General features: G+C 41.0%; 1 protein-coding gene across 1 annotated transcript in view; it reads left to right on the forward strand.

Annotated features, from left to right (window-relative positions):
* The window catches only part of KLHL14 (kelch like family member 14), a 97,211-nt gene that overhangs the window by 66,746 nt on the left and 7,239 nt on the right, over positions 1-23,226 (forward strand). The window contains exons 3-6 of the mRNA XM_026496163.4: positions 7,923-8,012; positions 15,542-15,620; positions 22,588-22,778; positions 22,860-23,018. Coding sequence (XP_026351948.1) covers positions 7,923-8,012; positions 15,542-15,620; positions 22,588-22,778; positions 22,860-23,018 — 519 coding nt within the window. The remainder of the gene's footprint in view (positions 1-7,922; positions 8,013-15,541; positions 15,621-22,587; positions 22,779-22,859; positions 23,019-23,226) is intronic.

A 23,226-nucleotide genomic window follows, 5' to 3' on the forward strand; every position in this document is an offset into this window, starting at 1 on the left:
CACTAATATTTCTAACTAACGTATTAGGTCTAAGAGCTCAGGCTAGTGCCCGAGTCTGACCCAGCACTATGTATTGGGCACCGTGCGAGGCATAAAGCTATAAAGATGACACAGTCCGGCCTCAAGGAGCTCACAGATCTCTTCGTGGTAACAAACATAAGACAGGCAATCGTAGTATACTGTCGTGATTTGGCAAGTGTACAATAAAGGCATGAATTTAGTACCACAGTTGCACAAGAGAGGAAGTATCAAAGCAATACTCATTGTCAGGAAAACTCTCCCTTAGACACAATCTTGAACTGTAAGAAATAAGCTCTCTTGGTTCGTGCACAGCGTCCAACACCTAATACATATGCACTTTTTTCAGATTTATGTATCACGAATTCACTTCAAAAATTTTGTCTCCAGTGGGACTATGGGAACCTGGCTCCGTGTGCTCAGAACAAGTTGGGGATGCGGGAGAAAGTGTTGGTAACCTTTGGGTTAATTCAGAACTTCAGCCAACTCACCACTGGATTCAGACCACGTACATTTCTTACAGGGCTTAATTTTTTCCAGACTAATTGTCCTTAGTGATCCAGTCATCCCCAAATATACAAACTACTATTGGTAGTTTGCAGAGAGAGTACAATCCAAATATGACAGAAAAAAAAGTAAAAAAAGAAAGGCCTTTTCTGTGGATTATTTATTCAACAGCATCTATCAAGCCCCTGCTTCATGTAAAATGTTTTATTATGCATCTGTTTCTACCTCCAGGGAATCACTGGCCAAGTTGCTAGGTCTTTGCAGAAAGACTAGAGGGTAGTATTAAACTAACTAGGAAATTTTTAGTTATTTTGTTTCTCAATTACACTTACTGTAAAGTTGAAGAAATTGTTCTAAAAATTCCCCGATGATCCTATGGCAAGGACTGCTCATTCAGTAGTACTGAAGTGGGGCATCTTTCTTTCAGGTTATATTTGTTCTCAACAACACATAAATGCTATTTGAATAATTGCCTCAATGAGTAAATATTTCACAAATATACATTCTAGCAACATCATTCTTCCAAAATACCATTTTTATTTTGCCAGTCTAGATAATTCCATAGAAAAGAACACTTCAAAAACAGAAATCGCATAATTATAGGTAACATAAATTTTGATATCATGAAATTGAAAACCCAACAGAAAAAATATCTGAAAGACCGATTTCGGGGCACCTGGCTGGCTCAGTCAGTACAGCATGAGACTCTTGATTTCAGGGTTGTAAGTTCAAGCCCCACATGGGATGTAGAGGTCACTTAAAAATAAAGTCTTTTATAAAAAAGACTTGAAATGTATGAAAAGATGCCCAACGTCTAGCATAATGAACCCTATCGTTCACCTACCATATCGGCAAACAAATGTAAAAAGGGGTGCAGTGTGACAACATCTAACAAAATCTACAATGCAGCCATCCTTGGGCCCAGAACTTTCCTTTGGAGGAATCATTCCTAAAGATGAACTCCCAGGTGTGCACATCGTGTGCCTCCAAGGACACAACAGAGCACCGCTGGTAGCAACAACCTTCCACAATCCATCCCTGCTGTTCATCCCTAGCTTTGCTTCCTGATCGGGCGGGCGTCCGTCATCTCCCGTCCAGACCACAAGAGGGGGGCTCTGCCTGGTCTCCCTCTTTCCCCTTTCTCCCTCCCTCATCTACGGGAGCTAGAGTAATGCTTTTAAAACAGAGATCAGATTACATCATTCAGCCACCTAAAACCCCTCCAATGCCTTTCCATCATGCTAAGAATGAAATGCACTCCACTCACCTTGGCCTATGAAGACCCTCTACCCAGCCTCTGCCCGCCTCCTGACTTCATCCCGTGACTCTGGCCTGACCTTCAGCGTTCCAGACACACAGGCCGCTCTGGGCTTCTCAGGCACATCCGGTTCATTTGTGTTTCAGGGTCTCTCTGCGTGGACTCCTTGCCCCCGTTTCATAGCGGTGCCTCCCTCTAACCCTTCAAACTCTATCTTAAATGCCATTCCCTGGCCACCCCGGCTACAGCAGTAACCAGGCGCTCACTCCGTAACACATCATCCCATTTTCTCTCTCCTTACATCACCTATTTTCATTTGGCCGTGTTCCTGTTCATCATGTGTCTGTTTACATACTTCTCTCCCCTGTAATGTAAGCTCTATGAGAGCTTAGTTCCCTGCCGCATTATCGGCAACCAGAAAAGTGTCTGCACGTAATGAGCTTGAATAAATGCTTGCTGAATGAATTCAGAATGGAACACAGTATAGGACCCACATACAGAACACCGTGCAGCCGTTAAAAAAAAAAATGAGGTAGTGGACAATCCAAGTGGTGTCTTCTGACCAAGCCTGCACCCTTGCACCTGCCCTGCCCTTGGCCTCCCCCAGACCTCACCTCAGATCTCGCTGTGCTGGTCTTCCTGCCGTTCTCGATTCATTCCACGCATGTGCCTCAAGGCCTTTGTCCTTGTTATCCCTACACCTCTCCCTTGCATGGTTCCCTGGCTCACTCGTTCAGCTTGAGAGGACTCAAAATTCTACTCACAAATGCCTTCCCCGACCACTAGCTACCCCCCCCCCCCGCCCCCATCACTCTTTCTCTCTTCTGACCCTCCGGTACTTTTCTTCATTGCACCTGTCATTGAAAACAAAAGTGCCTACTTATGTACGTGTGTGCTATGTCCTTCCCCTGACTAGAACGTTCCTCGATACTCCTTTCTGCCATGACCTCCCCAGCAGGTAGAACACTGCCTGGCACAGAGTAACAGTTGAACAAATATTTGACTGGCAGAGAAAGATTAAGTGAATGCATCCCCGAGCACAAAGAAAGCAAGATACTAAACAGTAAGCCCACAGTAGGCCGCGGCCATTTGTATTAAAGGAAAGGACTTCTATATATAAAGTCTTTGAGAGGGAAATCCAAGAACATGCTAATGGTGATAGCGTCTAAGGTAGGAACTGAGAGGCTGAGGCGCAGGGATAGGAGGAAAACTTACTGGTCCTGCATAGCTTTACTTTCAATAAGATTGCATTTTTACCATGGGCATTATTTTTTTTAAAAAAAAATTAAGAATTATCTCATATTTGACAGTTTTGCAAGCTTATGTGTTTGAAGCCAATAGAAAACCAAGGCCCTCAAAAGCATTACAGCAAGATGGTAAGCATTCAACAACCGTTTATTTAGCAATCCCATAAACTTAGCATAGCCCTATTCAGTCTCTTCTTTGGATGTTCCTGAAAATGTGTGGTTGGAAAGGATACCTATACTTTCTGCTGGAAGAGATGCATATTCCTTAGACATATATGGGAGGAAACAGGGTAATGTGGATCTCTAACAGAGTAAGACCTACATGAATACAACAAGCCCCCGCACGTTTCGTATGGCAGGAAAAGCGCCTCTGTACCCAAGATACTTTGAATCTGATTACAAGGTCAAAATATAACTTGGGTGTTTGTTTTTTTTTAAATAAAAACTATCCGCCAAAAGACTCTACCCATCCTTAACTGGCTGATTTTTTCAGTATTTTTCTGAACACTGGCTCTGTCAACCATACCTTATTTTAAGAAAACCAACTATTGGAATATCTGCATTTATTAAAAAAAAAATTATAGGGGTGCCCTTGCTCTAATTAAGGATTCCTTTCAATATGAAAATAATAAACTTTTAAAATATGATTCAATACAAAAAATTACATAGAAATTTCAAGAGCACCCTCATTGAACACACAGGTACTCAGTAATTACTTGCTGGTTGGATGAACATACCTATTGAAAATCAGTAGAGTGAAATGGACAAGAGCGTGGGTTGGGATCCGGTTATCCCTGTGTTCGGATTCTCTCTCTGCCATTCATTAGCTGAGCGTGACCTTCAACAAGTGACTTGACCTCTCAAGGCCTCAGTATTCCTTATAGAAATAAAGCGAATGAGTAATGCCTACCTTGAAGTGAGTTGTATTAAGTGAAAGATGTAGGTAAATAAAAAACTGGTCTATTTTATCACCTATTGCATATTATCATGTATTACAATATATCAGCTATGATTTCATTTACTTAATTTCTGCTTGCCTGAATGGAAACAAATGAATGGCAAGAAAAAACACGAGTATTGTTCTATTTTCAGGGCTATAATATAGACACTAGACACGAATACAAGTACGTATTTAATTTCTCTACCTGTATCTGTAGCACCTGAAAGTGTCTGGCACGTGGTAAATGTTCGGTAAATGGTGGTCAGTAGTATGAAAAGGACCACAAAATACTCTGAGGGTTTGACTCTCCTTTGTCATATCCACGAAAACCAGTTTTGTGCATAACACTCTAGGACACTTTATTGCACTGGCACAGGGAGGGGTAAAAGAATTTGTGTAACTGAGATTTCTTTTTGTGGCCTTACACTTAGGAGAAAACAATGAACAGGCATATAAATAATTGTGGCCGCTTGTAGCAATGGCTCACATCTCTTGAGTGCGTGATGGATTAGTCATTCTGCAGAGTAAATACTGTGACTTAATATCCTGTCCAAGTTTATAGTGTTACTTGCTTCCCACTTTCTTAATTAAAAATACTAAATGTAAATGTTTTATTTAATGTCCCAGACTAGAATAGAATATCAGGTGTTTGGGGCTGGAAAGGGAAACATGGTACAAACTGCTTCCGATTCAGAGACTGAATGTGTTCCCTCAGGTGACCAAAGGTTTCTTCTTTTTCAATTTTCTGGCTTCCCCCCACCCTTTTCTTTCTGGAACTTCTAGTTTGTTTAGTAAAGTGTAGAATTCTCACAAAGGGCCTTATAAACACGTGTTATGAGATTTTAAATCTGATTTGAAAGTGCCTCTCTCCTACTCCCTCTGAGTAAAGTGACCTTTTTAAATGGAGGGAAGTGGGTTTAGATGACAGTCATGATAAATGCGGTCATGTTCACTCAATAAAATAAGGCCCAGTGCATTTGAGGATAAATCAGTGAAATGTACAGCCCCACCTGTCTGTCTCCATCATTCATTTCCACTGTCACTTTCACAGTGGCTGATGGATCACAGTTGCTGTAAAATTAGACAGCCTTTAATCTCATTTCATCCTGATTAGCTTCTCTTTACCCTTTCCCTCTAACTCACTGACTGACACGCTAAAAACTCGCACTGGGCTGTATATGAGCTTGAGTACAAACTTCTCCTCCACTACCTGCCTGGGAGGGCAAGGCCGGCGTGCCCCTCTCGAGAAATCTGGAAAGGGTCAGGCGCGTATACCTTGTTATTTAAAAGGTAATCAATACGTGCCGTACCTAGTGCCCTTTAAACAGATGTTTGTACCCGCTCACTGCCCGATTTATTTTGTTTTGCTTCAGGTTTAATCAGAAGTCAAATTAGGTCTTTTGCAAAACTCGAACATTGATTTAATATAGATTTTTTTTCTAATAAATTTGGAACGTTTCACATTCAGAATAATTTCAAAGAGTTATTTGTGTGTATTTATAGCCTCTCGATTCACGGTAATAATTTAGAAAAGACAATAATTCAGGAATGAGAATACTAAAAAACTCAGCCAAGAAATATAGCATATAAGGTTTAAAAACAAGAGTAAAAAATGGGAATGCCTTCAAGTAGCCTTTACATTAGGACTTCAAAGAGCTTCTGTCTTATTTTGAAGGTTTTGATAGTTTAGTGCAATCGTTTCATTTGTTTGCATAAAGCATAACAATAGGGGTAATCAAATGAAAAAGAGGCTTAAGAATAAATCATGTATTATTTCCTTCGCTTAATTTCTGCTTGCCTGAATGGGAGCAAATAAATGGCAAGAACAAAACGCAAGTGTTGTTTTATTTTCAGAGATTGCGCTTTATTATCAAACTGGACTTCTAGTTAAAAAGATGATAATATAGGTTTTCATTATTTATAAGGCTTGGGCCCTGGGCTGGCCAAGAATTTAAATATCGAAAGAGTGGCAGTCATAACGTAAGTCAGTTATCATCCAGGGCCTCTGTTCTCACGCTCACATCCCACGTGAATAGAGGCACGTAGATGACAATCGATGCCGTGAGCTTACACTGCCCAGATGACACCATGATGACCCGAGTAGCACCGGGCTGTTCACAACAGGCACAGTACACATCACGTCTGAGTAGCATCGTCTTCTGTTTGCTATTTTGGAACTAGCATCCTAATCTAAACAATAATGATTAATTTTTTTTTTTTAATGTTCAAAACCTATACCATCTTAGCTGGTCAGCAAACTCAACATATATTCTGCCCCAGTGGATTCTGAGAAACTATATGGTAGCTTTGCAGAGCTGTATTGTTAAAAAGCGTTTTCCAAAGAGATAACTGAGGGTGGAGGGGCAAAGGGACATCCCCAACATGACCCCCTAAGTCAGTGACCTAATTAATGGACCACAGAAATCCACATCCAATGTCCACATCATCACAGAAATCAGGGGTTTCTGTACCAAGGCCTCCTGACATTACAGATGGAAGTTCAAAAACAATGAATATTCATAGTAAAAAATAACTAACTAATAAAATAAACCCAAACTCCTAAAATCCTTTAGTAAGAAGCTTAAATGATCTGATTTGCTCTTTTCGGAAGCCGTGTTATAGATTTCAAGGCTATGCCTGTTCCTTATTCATCGTATTTACATATCTTAGCCAGCATAAGTGCATCCTGAGAAAAATAAAAGATAGGAAAAGCAAAATGAAATGAGAGATCTATCTCATCCAAAATAAGTTGGGTATAAGATAGGCTCTCTCTCTTTTGGCATTGGCAAAAGAGCACAAAGTAAGAGCTGGCCCTGACTCATATTGATTTCCCACTGCACTGGTTTCTTAAGTGCTCTGTTGATCCGTGTCAAGCAATAAGTTCCCTGCCTGAACATGCACATCGCCTCCCCATTTGTCCTCACCTAGATTTAAGGTGCCCATATGATGAGCTGAACAAGGACATCATTTTTCCTACTGGTGTCACTGGGTCCAAACCACCGCATGTGATATGATAACTAATTCTGTGTGAGTTTACATTTGCCATATGATATGATAATAGCAGAGACCAGCACTGCACTGCACACGGGGTGACAGGGCTGTCCTCGTCTCACTGTGCGTGTCCCCGAAAGAAAATGTAAATGAGAACAGACAAATACAGAGAAACCTGGCTTTGGTGGGTTTCTGAAGAACACGCCCTCCTCGCAGCCACCACATTGGGGCCAGCGGCGGGGGCGGAGGGGAGGGGTGTGGTGGGGGGGCGCGAGACCAAGAGAGTGGATATTTGTGATGTTCCTGACAGTTTTTATCTTTGTTCCAGAAGAGCTCCTAAGCAGATAGATAGAAAATGTGTGATTGTGCTGCTAATGACATTGTACAGGAGATTAAGCGTATACATTTGGAGAAGGCATTAAATCAGCAGGACCTTAATTTAAAAACTTAAAACTGTATGGAAATTCAGCTTGCTCATTGCTGTGGAATAGAAAGCTCCCAAGCACCCCGAGTCTGTTTATGGAAAGATTGCCAGCAAACCAAGTCTGGGCAGAGCATCTTCATGGCTCCAAGTGTATGCAGGGTTATTTCTTCCAAGAAGTAACCCCAGCCCTGACCATTTGGGAGTTTCAGTCCTTGCTTTAGAATGCAATCCCCATCATCAGGCAGGTAAGGAGAACTTAAGAATTGAAAGCAGCATGACAGGTTGTTCTTGACTAATTTGCGGAATAACATTATGTAAAATTAGTCAAAAGGGGTTGGGTTTGAAATTGCTGGGAACACACAGCTGAGCCACTGTGGATGGGTGGGTGCCCCGCTCTGCTGCTTATGCGCTCTTCTTCCTTCCGACTTACTCTCACATTTTATGCCCTTTCGTGGAAGCAAATAACCAGTGAGCCACGGTATCGAGTCCTAAGATGGAGAATTTCATGCGTCTTTTTCTCCCCCCCCTTAATTCCAGTTATGCCATACAACAGCGCCCACCACTGCGTCGTGGAGGTAGAAAACTTCTTGTTTGTGCTGGGTGGAGAGGACCAATGGAACCCCAATGGTAACTATTGAACTCAACAAGTATGTGTGTTGTGGAAGGCGCCGGTAGCAGCCCGTTTCGTATTTACTGTGGAAAATATATTTCTGTGCACAGGGACAAATGAAACAGTCGGTAAATTGGGCTGACAATTGGAGGGAGGGTCAACCATTGAGCTGGCGGAGGGCGTACGCAGCAGAGCATTCGCTCATTGACTGTCTGGGGATTTGGCTTCGCAGCGATGCCCCAGCCCCTCTCCTTATCCATCCCCTGAGGACCGCCGCGAGCAGAAGCACAGACTCCCTAGAGGCAGGTAGCAAGCTGCAGCTATTAAGAATTCTCACCACCTTCTCCCCCACTTTTCTCCCGTTTTATCAGTGCAACAATGCAGTTTCCGTAAATAAGCTTTATCTGCGGTCATAACTCATAAGCCTAGTTGAGGTTCTTTTGCAGCTTTCGTCACTTGAGACCCATTCAGGTGGCTGCACCTTTTGCAAGGGCTCCTTTCGAAGACGATCCACCATCCTCCCTGTTGATGTGCTTACTGCATTAATTTATCGCAACGAGAAATTGAACCTTTTAACACACTTCCCAAGCCAACACAGGGAGAACACCGTGCCTTGCCGAATACACAAAGGTATCAAGGTATTTTTGGAAGGCTTGCACATGAAGGAGGACTTGCGGTTGTAGCCTTCTGTGTAACAGAGATCATTATGACCGAGAAACCATAAAACAGCTTGCAGGTACACATTTTTACTTTAAAACCCCAGAACATCCAAGTGAAATTACATATTCTGCATATATTTTATTGTGAATGCTCTCTTTCAGCATCTGCACCGAAGCAAATTATAGGAAATTGTTACATCTGTTCACTCTCGAAAATCTTCCAGGAAAACAACCCAGGCCACCCTCCACGAACACTTCTTCGAGGAGAACGGGACGTTCTCTCTCAAACCCTGCAGCTTTGCTGGTTCCTCTCCTTCAGCCTTCCAAAGGGGACAGTTTCTGAGCTTTGTAGAATCAGGTTTAGAACAGGAACAAAAGGGATATTTAGTATCTCTCCTCTAACGTATCTTTGCAATGACAGACTTGACGTGTCCCCAGAAAACGCTAGCAGATGTACAATCCACTGTAAACTCCCCATTTACTGTTTAACCTGTTCTCCCTCCGAAGTGATTTGAACTGAATAGAGCCTTTGTAAGTGAACGGTGCACAGCCATCAGGTTTACCTAAGCAAAAAATCTGCAGAAGAGTCTTTTTGAAGGCCAGATCAAAACTAACATGTGACAAGAGAAAGCTGCGAAGTCCTGTTTCTGGGGACTATGCTCTCTTAGCCCGCCTCCCCTCCCAGGTGGAGCAGGCCTCTGTGAAAATGCCAGGCTCGGTGTGATCACGTGGTGTTCACAAAACACTGTGAATTTCCCATTTCTCGGAGACAGACCTTTTCAGCAACACCGGAAACCTGCTCCCTGGGTTATGCCCCCTCCTCCTCAAAAGAACCTACATCTGCTTACTGTTCCGTGTCTTATCAAGCATAGCTGAGGGATTGGGTGGGGGAGGGTGGATAGGGAGGAGCATAATGGACATATTCCTTCCTCTGGTCTAGAGAGTCGAGCTTTTATCTCTGAGCTAATTCCAACTCCCATAAAACTGTGCCATTGGACCTCACTGGTTTGCGTCCCCCCGCCCCTGAGAGGAACAGGAATTCAGTTGAAAGCCCTCAATGAATATGCTGCAAGAAAAGACTATAGGAAACAGCGTTGCATTTACTGCAGGACACCTGTCACTGTCACCTCTCAGCATGCCCCATGTGAAGACCTATGTGACAAATTCTTGCCAGACCGTAGCACTGAGGTATTGTGTGCTTTGGACAATTGCCACTGATGCATTTGTGTGATTTAACGTGTCTCCCCTCTTTTGCTTTAGCTACTAGGAGGCTCAGAATTGAATTTTAGTAAAACTTTAATTATACGTGTACTCTCAATTTGGGCCTGGCAGCTCTTTTTCTACTAAACCCCCTTTTAGAGCTGTGGGAGTCCTACCTGCAAAGCTGCGTCATTCTGTCCCTGATGTGTTTGGTACGTGAAGTCATTTGTATAGGTCTGGGCAAATGCTGATGAACCATTGATTTGGCTCTCCTAAACAAAGGAGAATTGGTCACATCAGGAGGCAGGCAGGCCAGTCTTCTGTACCCCTGAGTCAATCACTCAGTCATTGGCTAAGGCCTTCCCCCAGCCCAGGGGGAGGGTGGGCAGGGACATGGCCTGTACAGCTGAGAGCAAGTCCGCAGAGAGGGAGCAGCATGCCATGAGCAACCTGGGGAACACAGCACCAGTGTGGTCAAAGTATCTGGGCTAGGTACCAAACACAGCTCTACCACAATCGCTTAGACAGATTCCAACCATCTGGTCAACCATAGCTGGCCCTTTTTTACCATGGACAGTAGTATTTATTGAGTACTAATTATTTCCCAGGACTTCACTATGCATTCACCTGCATATTTGACTTAATCCTTACAACCATCCTGGGAGGCCTGTTCCATGATTTTTCTAGTTTTACTATGAGGAGTCTAAGCCTGCAGAGGTGAAGGAACTTGCCAGGACACACAACTTGCACAAAGATGGGCTGATTCCACCCTAGATCTGTCTGCCTTGGTCTTTACCCATTGTATAACATTTCCCCCTCACACAGACATATGTATTTTGTTAGATACTAAATAACAGTCATGTTTTTGCTTTTGATCTTGTGAAATTAAGTCAGTATTGTATCACAGTGGAAAGTGGCTCTTATTCCCAAGGAACTCTTTATCACTTCTTATTTAGAAAACCATGCAGGAACTCAAGCATCTCAAAAATGTGGGATTTTCATATTATAATACCTTATGCAATTAAAAAGTAAGCAGTTAATACCAAAACTTATAAAGAATAGCAATCCTATGATAATATATAACCTTAATTTCATTGCTACCAGGGAGGAAAAATGAAAAATCCATGAATTCAAATGCTTTGGATATGTCCATTCCAAAGATGAACTCTTTTAAGTTAAGCTTCAGTTCTTATGAAAATGATGCCTGAGATGCATGTCTTTGAATGAAATACAAAATTGTAAATTTTAATACATGCTCATAAAACATGTATGTACTCATAAAATACAAATATAACCTCATTTATCTATTATCTTGATTACAAGACTGAAATTTGAAATCATAATGCATATTAGTCACTGGAAATTTAAACAGGATACATACATTGTTTTTCTAGTCAGCTATAGATATTAAATCCTATTAACTCCCTTCATGTCATCAGTGATAGGAATGCATTATAATATTCTAATACATATGCATATATTCTGTCACTGCCCCAGCTTACAGAAAACCAATTTATATTTGTCCCTTACTGATGATTGACTCCCAACAACACTGCCTGGAGGAGACTTCTTTTCCTTCCCCCTTCTTCCCTTTCACCAATGGCTGAAAACTGCCACCCCATGCTGCATTTTACCTATCACCTAAGGAAGGAATTGTCAACGATGGTGTCTGGTGACAGGGTATTGTCACAAAAAGAGAAGAAATTGGGAAAGAATTAGGAAAAGATGAGAAGAAATTCAAAGAGTGGAGTAATCCAAAATCCCATTGCATATGGCCAACCACTTTCAAGCTGCTGGTAGAGTCCCATTAGAAGCCACAAGGAAGGAACAAATAACTCCTTTTCAGCTCACCTTCCTTTCGCCACCACGCTCATTTCTTCTGAGGTTCATTATCCCCTCCACATATCCTTTGCCAACTCCAGAATGCCTTCCTTCTTTTTCTCTCCCCAGTCCTCTGTCCTCACCGCTCTTTCACACCATTGATCCTGCCCCCGGAAACTCTTTCTTCATCTTCTATCCGTATCCCACCAGTCCCTGTTAGCCTTTTCCCTAAGTGAAGGCCACTACCAATACAACCAAAGCAAACATTGTTCATTTCTACCAGAAGGCACTCTGCCCCATTCCTGAAAGGAGGCAGATGTCTTCCTCCAAATGGAAATTCTAAACCAAACTTCACAGAGAAACATTCTAACATATGGCAGGTATGCTCTACACTCCTATTACCAGCCTTCACCTTCATAAAACTTATGTGCTTGAAACTTTATCAAGAATATTTTTTTTCTGGAGTGAAATGATTGCAAATTCTACAAAAACTCCCTTATAAACCGACTCTAGATGTAACCCTTCCTTGAGCTGGAACCTCCCTTTGTGGAATCCAAATCTTTTGGGTCATTCTCACTCTTGGAACTCTTTCTGTATACCCCCAAATAAAATTTAACTTACCACCCAATCACACCATCCAGACCCTTTCACAAGGTCCTTGGAACTCCTGGTATCACATCCACAAAATCCCCAGAACCCTTAAACTCCCTTCTGAATGGTCACTTCCATTCTTTTCTAGTCAAAACCTGGCACTCTTCTGAGAGTACTGTTTTCCCAGCCACCCCCTCTAATGGGCACTGGGTTCTGCTCCCCCACCTCACCCAGAACTTCATATTATTGGAGGCAGGTGTCTTCCTACTATGTCGTTATTGTCACTCCACAACCTTAAAACCCACCACTTTAAAGGATGTCAGGTTTTATCACCCATTGCCCCTTCATGTGGCCGCTATCTACTCATCCTGGAGATGCCACCTCCTTTGCTCTACCCTACCACCTTCTCACTGTCTATCATCTTCTGATGTCCTTACTTCCCTCCTCACTGGCCTTATGTCGCTCATCCCTGAAATCACATTAGCACATATACCTACAGCCCTTGCGTCCATCTGTCCTTCCATTATACCTGCCTGGTAAAGCCCTGGCCCTGGTTAAACCTAACACTCTTCACCCTCCTCCCTGTACCTGAATGACTACATGTGGATGGAGAAAACCGGCTACTGATGAGCCATACTGGCTACTAGCCAACCCCACTAGGTTTCCCTCCCACCCTCCAAGTTAGCTATCTCATGCTTTCTCTCTCCTCACATGCCTCTTTCTCCAAAACCTCCCTCCTCACTCTCAGCTGATGGCCTTGCTTCATAGTTCATTGAGAATAGAAGCAATCAGAAGACACAATCTTCATCTTGCCACTAAGATGTCTAATGCCAAGTCTAGTGCCATTTACCTCCGTTGCTACCTGTATATTTTCTCTTCCCTCCTATTATTGTTCCTGCTCCAATCTAAGGCCTATTTCTCATTTCCTCTTGCCTGCTCAAGTACTTTCCAGTACTTCTGGACTTAAAAACACAACCAAAGGACCAAACAAAACCTTGTCTTGATGCTGCATCCTCCAGCTATCATCTTCTTCTTTTTATGGCAAAAGTCCTAAGAGGCATTGCCTTCCTCTTGCATCTGTTTTCTTAGATCTTCGTCTCTCTTGGGGAGTCCCCTACCTGTCCACTGAATCACCACTTGTCAAGCCCACCACCAGCCTCCATGTTGCCAAATCCTCTGGTCAGTTTTCAGTTGTTCACTCGTCTTTTTGAAGCACTCTTTGACATGGCTTCCAAAATATCATGCTTTCCCTCCTATTTCTGACAATTCCTTTCCTTTGCTGGTTTTTCTTTTTGTATTCTAAGGCTCAGTCCCAGGACCCATCATCTTCCATGTCCATACCCTCTGCCTAATTTCATTTTATTTTATGATTTTAAATAATATCTCTAGGCCAAAGACTCTAAAGTTTGCATCTGCATCTTCATTTAGCCAGTGGCCTACCACACACTTCCACTTTGAGATCCTGTGGGCCTCTCAAGGTTAAGTCCTAAACAGAACTAATGGTTTCTCTTCCCAACCCCCAAACTGCTCTTGCCTGGTCTCCCCTACTTCAGCAAATTTTATGACCTTCCATCTAGTTAACTCAGGCTAAAACTCTGGCAGCCATCCTTAATTACTTATTTTTTCTCATACCAATATTCAGTGTATTTGAAAATGTTATCTGCTGTGTCCATAGAATAGTTCCCAAACTTGGCCGTATCTTAATGTCCCCACCTTCATCCAAGCCACCATCAGCTCTTGCCTTGACTGTTATAATGGCTTCCTGACAGCTCCCTTGCTCCCAGAGTGGCCCCCTTCAGTCTGTTCTTCATACAACAGCCAGAGTGATATTGTAAGAGAGAAATTAGGTCATGTTCCTCATTTATTCAAAACCTTCCAGTGACTTCCTACTGTTCTTAGAAGGAACAATCCTATACCTGTCCACGAGGCGCATGGTATTTGGACCTCATTATGCCTCTGACTTCTGTCCAAGTCACCCCAGCATTTTGCTGGTTTTGAACTCATGGCCAACCCCAGGGACTTTCTACCCACTGGCCCACTATGCGAGAGGCTCATTCTGCAGATATTTGCATGGCTGGCAGAAGACTTCTATAGGCAGGAAATGATCCTTTTTAAATTAACCTCCCCCCATTAATCCCTGCTTTATTTTTCTTTATAGCATTCATCTCTATTTGAAAATATATATTTCTTTATTCATTTACAAGAACTGGGACTTTTCCTTTCTTGTTTACCAATATATTCTCAGAATCTAGAACACATAAGACATATAATAAATACTGAAAATATATGTATGCAATTAATAATTGTGTTGGATATACACGCCTGTGTGAGCATGTGCACACATACTGCACACACACACACACACACACACACACACACACTCCTATCTGTTTATTCCTGCGGCGAAGTTTGATACCTGTATTTTAATGTTTAGTTACACATATATGAACAGAAACAGACTTTCAGAGTTAAAACTTCAAGTGCTTTAGAAAACCGTCACCTCAGGTGCTACACAGAAAATGGAAGGCACTCTTTTGCTTCCATTTCTTGCTTTGGTGTCAATTTGTATGAAAAATAAGATTCATTTTAATGCCTTGGAGGCATTGCTGTGCTTCCAAGGCTCAACAGAGGGGATAAGCTGGTTCAACGGCTCTGAGGACTCCTGTTTCCCATGTCAGCACATGTCCCTGCAACCGTGCTTCCCCCAAACACACACACAGAACTAACGTGACATGCGTAGGCTAAACCCGATTTCCTAAAGCAAACTCTTATTCTAGTGATCGCTGTTATTTCCACGGGGAGAGAGCTGACTCAACCACTGCGAGGTTCCTGGATCATTAAAAAAAGGGCTCTCACCAGAGATATCACACAAGGTAGTCTCTGGAACTGATTATTTACAGACAATAACTTCATGCTTTTAAAACACAGAAATACCAAAACCCAGAAATTTGTCCCCTAATTGTGCGGCAAAACTGGTTTGATAAACATACTTGCTTTTATTCTCATGGCTGATATGGTTTTATGCTGACTCCTTCCAAAAAAGAAAAAAGAAAGAAAAGGAAAAATGGAGGGGAAGAGAAGAAAAAAGAGAAAATCGTTGAGCTGGCACATTTATTTTTCCCTGACTTACTGCTTCTCAGACTGTGTTAGGTAGTCCCTGCACTTAATTCGTCTGTGTGTTAACACCTGAGAACAGAGACATCCTATAAACACTATTAAATGTGCAAAACAACAAAGGAATCGAAGTTTTAAATGTCTCAAATATATTTTTACAGGAAAACACAGTACAAATTTTGTCAGCCGATATGATCCTCGATTTAATAGCTGGATACAACTTCCACCCATGCAAGAAAGGTAAGTGTTCATTTCTTATGTCTGAAATATTTGTAGCAGCTTTGCAGGAAGCATGGGTGCTGAATGGTTTTCTGTGATAAATTATGCTAAATGGAGTCAATGAAAGATATATGAGTCAAAATGCAAAGTTTGGCCTGGCCAATTTAGAGTAAGTACTTTGTTAACTCAATGGAGAAAAATAATAAAATAGGTCAATTTATTGGTCCTAATGAAGGAAGAAAAAAATTGTTGACTTGTCTTCCGTTATTACATTGCTTTGGTTTTTTGGCAATTGGAGCTAAAATAGCACTGCCTCTCCCACTTTTCTCAGTGATAATAGACTTAAATCCGATAAATGAAATATAAAACACCATTCTTACAATGGTATCCATTTTGAAGTGGAAATTGCAGTATTAAATTTTCAAGTCTCACTAACTCAAATCCTTGACATTTGCCCTCTCAACTATCCTCCCATCATACATTCAAGAACAGGTCCTTTGTTAGCTTTTAAAAAAATAGTTTTGCAAGCTGTCATCTCATTTTTGATGTATTTGGTGTTTATCTCACCCCCATCTCCTAGCTGCCAAGGGACAAGCAGCTACTACATTCACACAGATTTTGCCTCTCCTGCTGTTACCTACACGAGGCCACATCTTAACATGCACATGCCGATTCCCATTTGTGCTAAATTTTGAGCACTCAGGGCACCTGGGTGACTCAGTCAGTTAAGCATCTGCCTTCAGCTCAGGTCATGATCCCAGGGTCCTGAGATCCAGCCCCGCATCAGGGTCCCAAGCAGGGAGCCTGCTTCTCCCTCTCTCTCCGCCATTCCCCTGCACCCCTGCTTGTGCTGTCTGGCTCTGTCTGTCAAATAAATAAATAAAACCATTGAAAAAATATTAATAAATTTTGAGCTTTTGATTCTTTTCAAATAATACTTCAGCACCCTCTTGAGCCAAGTATCCAATATAATAGCAATAAGCTGCAACCTATTTCTTCTTCTGCTCTGAATTTTTGAAGCAATGATTTTCTTTCCTGTTTCCCTCATGACTCTTCACCTTAACATCTCTTTTATAAACACTCAATTAGATTACACTAAGATCAACTTAGATCCTTAATCATAAATTCCAAGTGAACAGGAAGTGTTCGGGTAATATCATTTATTCAAAAATGTGCATTACTGCGGCAAGGCAGTATGCGTCAATGCAAGGAGAAAACTCCGTGTCGAATGCTCTATTCCCTATAAATAGAGTAAAGCCCTCTTTAAGGAAACTAAAAATTATACATTGGAAATGATGAGGCACAATATAAGGACCACAGACACTTCTAGGACCGTGTAGCTCACAGGGACCTCGAGAAATGATCCTAGGTCAGTTAACAAAACTGACAAACTTCTCCGTCCCCCTCTGGTGCACACTCGTGTGCCTGGCAGCGTCCAGAGGCCTTTCTCCAGTGCGCCTTGGTTCTCTCCCTTTGGGGTTAGTTCTTGGTTGCCCTTACTGTGGCTGCATCACTTTACCCTTTAATCAAAACCATTCCAGAAAGTTTTATTTAAACAAATATTTTTAAAATAAATACCAGTAATAGGTTTGAAGTGGCAGCATCTCATCTCCACGGCCCCTTTGCTGGGGGCTGCACACCACGATAATTAACCTTCACGCCTTCGGTTTGGGAGGCATAACTCACGTCGCGGTCAATTATCTCACTGTAGAGCCCCTAAGGATGAGAAGTATTGCTGCAAAACCTAATTAGTAATTTTTTTAAATGTGTATTGTTTACTTGATATTCTATAATGACTTCCTCTGAGGCACTATGGCCTATCATGGCAGGGTCCTACTTAGACAATTTTTAGCAGCTCATTGACCTGATAAAAAGACCTGCCATGGTCTGTCGGCGCCCGGCAGCCACCGTTGACAGGATGGACTGTTTAACGTTTCTTTCTAAGTCATTATGGTATATCATGTCAGGTCCCTAGTAAGAGAAGTTTTTTTTTAGATTTAGAACAATCAACTCGATAGACCAAATAAAGAGCTCCTTACAGAGCTGAGTGGGAAAAGGCAGATCTCACAAATGCCCAGTCAATCTTCTAGCTCCAGATCTCCTATGGGTTGGTTGATCCAGGCAGCAATCCATAACTTAAAATGAAATTTTTCTGTCATTGCCAAGCCTCTATTCTAAGTATCAAGTAGGATCAGTGACCGGTGTGGCTTAATTGGTGATTAAACGAAGAAGAAAAATAAAGAAGAAAATATATGAGACACCCTTCAGATCCAAAAAGAAGTTTCTGGAAACATTTGAATGAGTTAATTCTGCATTGTATAGATCATGAATCAGGCTCACCAGAAGTTCTCCCACCTCCCTCCTTCCATTAGTGGCTACCAAACAGCTGAGAAGTGGTTATGCTGAGAAATTACCAAACTGAGAATAATAGAAACATGTTGAAAACCACCTCTGGGGTAACCCACTCTTCTTGCTGGCTGGACAGACTCCTAGGATATCTTATGTAATCATAGCTTCCCAAGGAGTGTTATAATAAAAGTGCAGAATACCCCCCCCCCCCACCCAGTTCAACAGGGAGATGGGCACACTGCTTCTAGGTTTACTCAACTAACTGATGAATTGCATCCCTGCTACCTATGAACTGATTGCAGGAAAATATAAATTTAAAGGTAATGCTACTGAGTTGTTTTGGTCTCAGATGTAGGATTTGATTTTTTAGTGAAAAGAAGAGGTTAAAAATTGAAACTAGGATCAATAGAAATGCTTTGGTGACTTCACATTTTTTCCAGTAAAAATAGACATTTTGGGTATTATTCATATGGAAATCTTACCCCCTACCTAGTCTAGAAAAAAAAAAAAGATGAAAAAGAAAAAGCAGTTTGGAGAGCACCAACGATGAAGTTTATATTTCACAAAGTAAGAGAAGAGCTAGAAGCAAATACATAAAAAATTGTTTCCAAATTTAGAAATTTCATTTCTAGAATCCTTACAAGAAACAATGTGAAACAATATTCTGTTTGAAAAATCTGTTGCCGTTTTTAACCTGATGGTGAAAGTCAAGAATTCAAGCCGAGATAAGGCTGTAGTCATTCAGTCTCATGCTTTGGGAAATAAATTGACCACCCGAAGGGTCAGAAAGAACTAGTAAAGACCTGTACAACACGCAGGGTTCAAAGTATGTTTGTAGAAGTTGCTGGTAGTCTTTTTTAACTTATCACAATACATTGAATATTGCCTCTGGCGTTGGGCCAGGAAGGGCTGGAGGAGGGAGAAAGGAACAATTTGAAACACATAGTGTAATCCCATTTAAAAATCTTCAGTAATCTGGAATTTACTTTTCAAAAAAAAGCCCCAAATAGCCTAATCCTATGTTCTTTATGTGGGGAGGAGGGGCAGGGAACACTCCCAAGAAAGACCTGGTATGGTAAAATTTTAGCCTGGAGCAAATGTTCACAGTTGCTGACAGACCATTAACTATCCAGTCCTCCTATAATGCATTTCATGAATTCTCACTTTGGGCATGCAAGGGAGTAAGTCCGAGGCTCAGAATCTTCACTATTGGAATTTCTACATAAAAATACACTTTTTGTCAGGAAGTGAAACCTACTGATTTTTTTTCCCATTTAGATCCTAACAGTGACACTGTGTGGATAAAGCCAGGAGTACACATGAAGCATCAAATTAAGAAAATCTTGGCTAAAAAAAGAGCAAGTTCTGACAGGCTCACTCAATGTCACTGAGGAAGGAAGGAACCAGGACAGAAAAAGTGAGAGAACAATTTAGACTAGATGAAAGGAGTTCACACTACCATGAGGAGATCTTGCTCTTATTCCCCATTATCTAAACGTATTTAATGGAGAGTTTTTATACTTGTCATGACTAACAGGCATTTTCTCTTCTAGACCAGTATATAGCGCAGAGAAGAACGCAGCACCTTACAGCCTACATAGTTCAAATTATTTAAGCATGGCCCCTTAGTAAAATTATTTCAGAGGCTCTAAGACTTGTTTTAGAATCATCATATGGAAGAGGGATAGTGACGTACTCTTGTGTCCACGGTGCAAAGAAATATCTGTGTTCCTTCGGTCTCTTCTTGTAGACATGTCAGTCTTTTCAATGAAACATTTTAACTCAGAAGGTAAAAGCACTTGTAAGACAACTAGGACCCATCATATTCAATGAGAGAACAACTGAAATCCGGCTGGAGAAGTAGAAGGAAGCAGTGGACATCTGTGGGCACTTAATTTTGCAACTGTTTTTAACCTAATGTTTATAACCTAATATTATATTTAACATATATTTAAATGGGTTTTTACTTCTCTGTAATAGGAAATCCCAAAATGTTTAGATTAATGATTACTCTGATAATCTGATTAAAAGCTTCTTCCAAATAACTTTCTCCAAACAAACATTTTCTCCAAAAAGGCACATGTGCAAAACCTGTATATACAACATTTTGTTATAATTTTATTGTAATTTCAGAGCTTCCTGGACCCCTCAGAAGACCCAGAGGGCCCGGTTCACAAGACTTACTCTAAGAAATCCCACACCTGCTCTTTATTTTCCTTCCTCCTTTCCCCATCATTGTTGTTCTTCATCATCCTTCTGAATTTTCCACAGCACATATTTCTTTCAAAAGCATCAAGAAAATACAGAAGAAAACAAACAGAGCCAGAATTTTGCTCTAAAATGATCACTGATGCTAACAGTTTCAGGACTATTAAAAAAAAACACTGAACTATATGATCCAGCAATCCCACTTCTGATTTTATATGCAAAGAAGACAAAATCAACATCTTGAAGGGGTATCTCTACTCCCATGTTCATTGCAGCATTATTCACAATAGCCAAGATATAGAAACAACCTAAGTGTCTATCAACAGATGAATAGATAAAGAAAAGGTGGCGTATATGTACAATGGAATCTTATTTAGCCATATAAAAAGGAAATACTGCCATTTATGACAACATGGATGAAATTGAAGGCCATTTTGCAAAGTGACAGAAGCCAAACAGAGAAAGACACATATTGCATGGTATCACTTATATGTGGAATTTACAAAAAAAAAAAAAAAAAGTCAAACTTACAGAAACAGAACAAATGGTTGTTGCTAGTTGCTAGGGGATGAGGGAAATGAGGAGAAGTTGGTCAAAGGTATACACTCTCAGTTAAAAGATGAAAAGGTTCCGAGTATCTAATGTGTAACACAATGACTGTAGTTAATATTGTACTGCACATCTGAAATTTGCTAAGAGAGTAAATCTTAAGTGTTCTCACCAAAAAAAAAGTGGCTCTGTGAGGTCATGGATGTGTCAATTCACTTAATTGTGGGAGTCCTTCCACAATGTATGCATATATCAAATCACTGCAGTTGAACTTGAAATATATTACAATTTTATTTGGCAATTATCCCTCAAGAAAGCTGGAAAAAATGAAAAAAAAAAATGGAATACATCACCATCTATAACATATACCATTACCCATATGGTAATAAATCACCTAACTAAACATGAAAGAATTTAACTGTCATTTAAAATATTACTAGGAAAAGTTTCCTTGCAAACATCTTGATGGCTGATTTTTTAAAACCGTTTTAGCTGGGTAATGTTAACTGATGGTTCCAAACCATGAACCAAACGCGGGACACTAGGACAGCACTTTACATATGTATTTGCAAATAACCCCGTAAGGAAGGTGCCATTAACACCCCCCTGTTACAGATGAGCAATCCGAGGCTGAGAGGGATTGAGTCACGTGTCAAAGGTCACACATCCAAGAAATCATGTAGCCAGGCGATCTGTTCCAGAGACTAAACTTAATCAAGCTGCTGTATACTGCTTCCCAGAGGTGGCGGCACTTTGTAAACACGACTTGGAAAATCTCCTGAAAAAAACCTCTAGGACTCTTGATCTTGCTAGTCACATTGCCCAAGAGTCTTGGCACTAATTTTTATGAAGACCGCACATTCATCAAACAAATTACATTCTCTGAGGGGCTGGCACTTACCAACTGAACTTATTCAGTATTGGACCACATGTTATCCCCATAAAGTATATTATTCCAGTAGCAGCAATGAGATAAAAGAAACAAAGGGTCAGGGACTTGCTCAACATATCAACGCAGTCATCCTAACTCCAAATTTTTGAGTCCCCTTTGAACATGTGTTCTCCCTCAGCTCTCATGTCTTACTAGTTCCCAGGTCTTACATCTTCCTTTAAAGAATCTGTGGCATCAGCCCTTGTATGTCTTCCATAAAACTCTAATTCAGGTCCTCAATATCTCACTCCTATCTTATGGTCTGCCTCAGAATTGGTCTCCCTGTCTCCAGTCCTTCCAACACAGCTGGTGTCTTTGGCCTTTGAAGGCATAATGGGAAAATTTAATAAATTGCCTCTCTTGAGAAGAGACTAAAAACTATCCTGTAGCTTTGTAAGAAACAACACCAAAAGCCATATCACTGAAATTCCTACAATAGGTTATGTAAGAGCAAAATTTCAACACTAACTTCAGTTCACAAAAGTTTCTCTATTTGCAGTAGTACTGGGAAGGAAAAAAAATGATAATTGAAGAAAAATTTTGATGATGTAGTTCTCTTATAAATTGGGAACAATGACCCTTGAAGGACCATGAAAAAAGTGAATGTCAAGATAATTTATTATTGTTACATTATCTACCTCATTTTTCACTTTGTCTTACTGAGCTGTGATATCCTTACAAGGTACCAAATATCCCAAACATTAGTGAACACTTTAACAGTGTATAAAAAAGCAAGATAAAAGGAGCTGAAACAGAGTTGGTGAATTTCTCCTCTACTGTTACTTGAATACCAAAATGTTAACGGAGTGAGCATTGCATACGATTACTGTAAAGGCCTCAGATTTATGTGTGATTTCCAAATCCCTGCAACTCTTTCTAAGGCAGGATGGACCTCCCTTGCCTGACTGAATTTCTTTTGTGATTTATGGTGGGTTGTTATTTTCCTTGTAGACGAGCCAGTTTCTATGCATGTCGGTTGGACAAACATTTATACGTTATTGGGGGAAGGAACGAAACCGGCTATTTGTCCAGCGTGGAGTGCTACAACCTAGAAACAAACGAATGGCGTTACGTGTCCTCTTTGCCACAGCCTCTGGCAGCTCACGCAGGAGCGGTGCACAATGGGAAAATATATATTTCAGGCAAGTCATTCCTCCACTTTCGGTGACAAAGTTCAGTTCCAAGGCACTTTCTTGACTTGTATGTATATGTTTAATTCGCAGGGGGTGTGCACAACGGGGAATATGTCCCATGGCTATATTGCTATGACCCTGTAATGGATGTCTGGGCTCGAAAACAAGATATGAACACCAAACGCGCCATCCACACTTTGGCTGTAATGAATGATCGCTTGTATGCAATTGGAGGAAATCATTTGAAAGGTCTTTTTTTTTTTTTCCTTAAATCACAATATCATTTGCATCTCATGTTTCTTGCTAAGGGGGTTTCTCATTAGATAATCATAGTTAACCAAGTAAAAAACCAGTTGACCAAATAAAACCAACTCTGTAAATTAGCTGTACCCTTGGGCAGGCATTTTTTTTTGGCTCCTCTGCAGATAGGATTATTTTTAAGTTACCACACACATTA

This window comes from Ursus arctos, unplaced genomic scaffold, assembly GCF_023065955.2.
Source record: "Ursus arctos isolate Adak ecotype North America unplaced genomic scaffold, UrsArc2.0 scaffold_17, whole genome shotgun sequence".
NCBI classification, from domain to species: Eukaryota; Metazoa; Chordata; class Mammalia; order Carnivora; family Ursidae; genus Ursus; species Ursus arctos.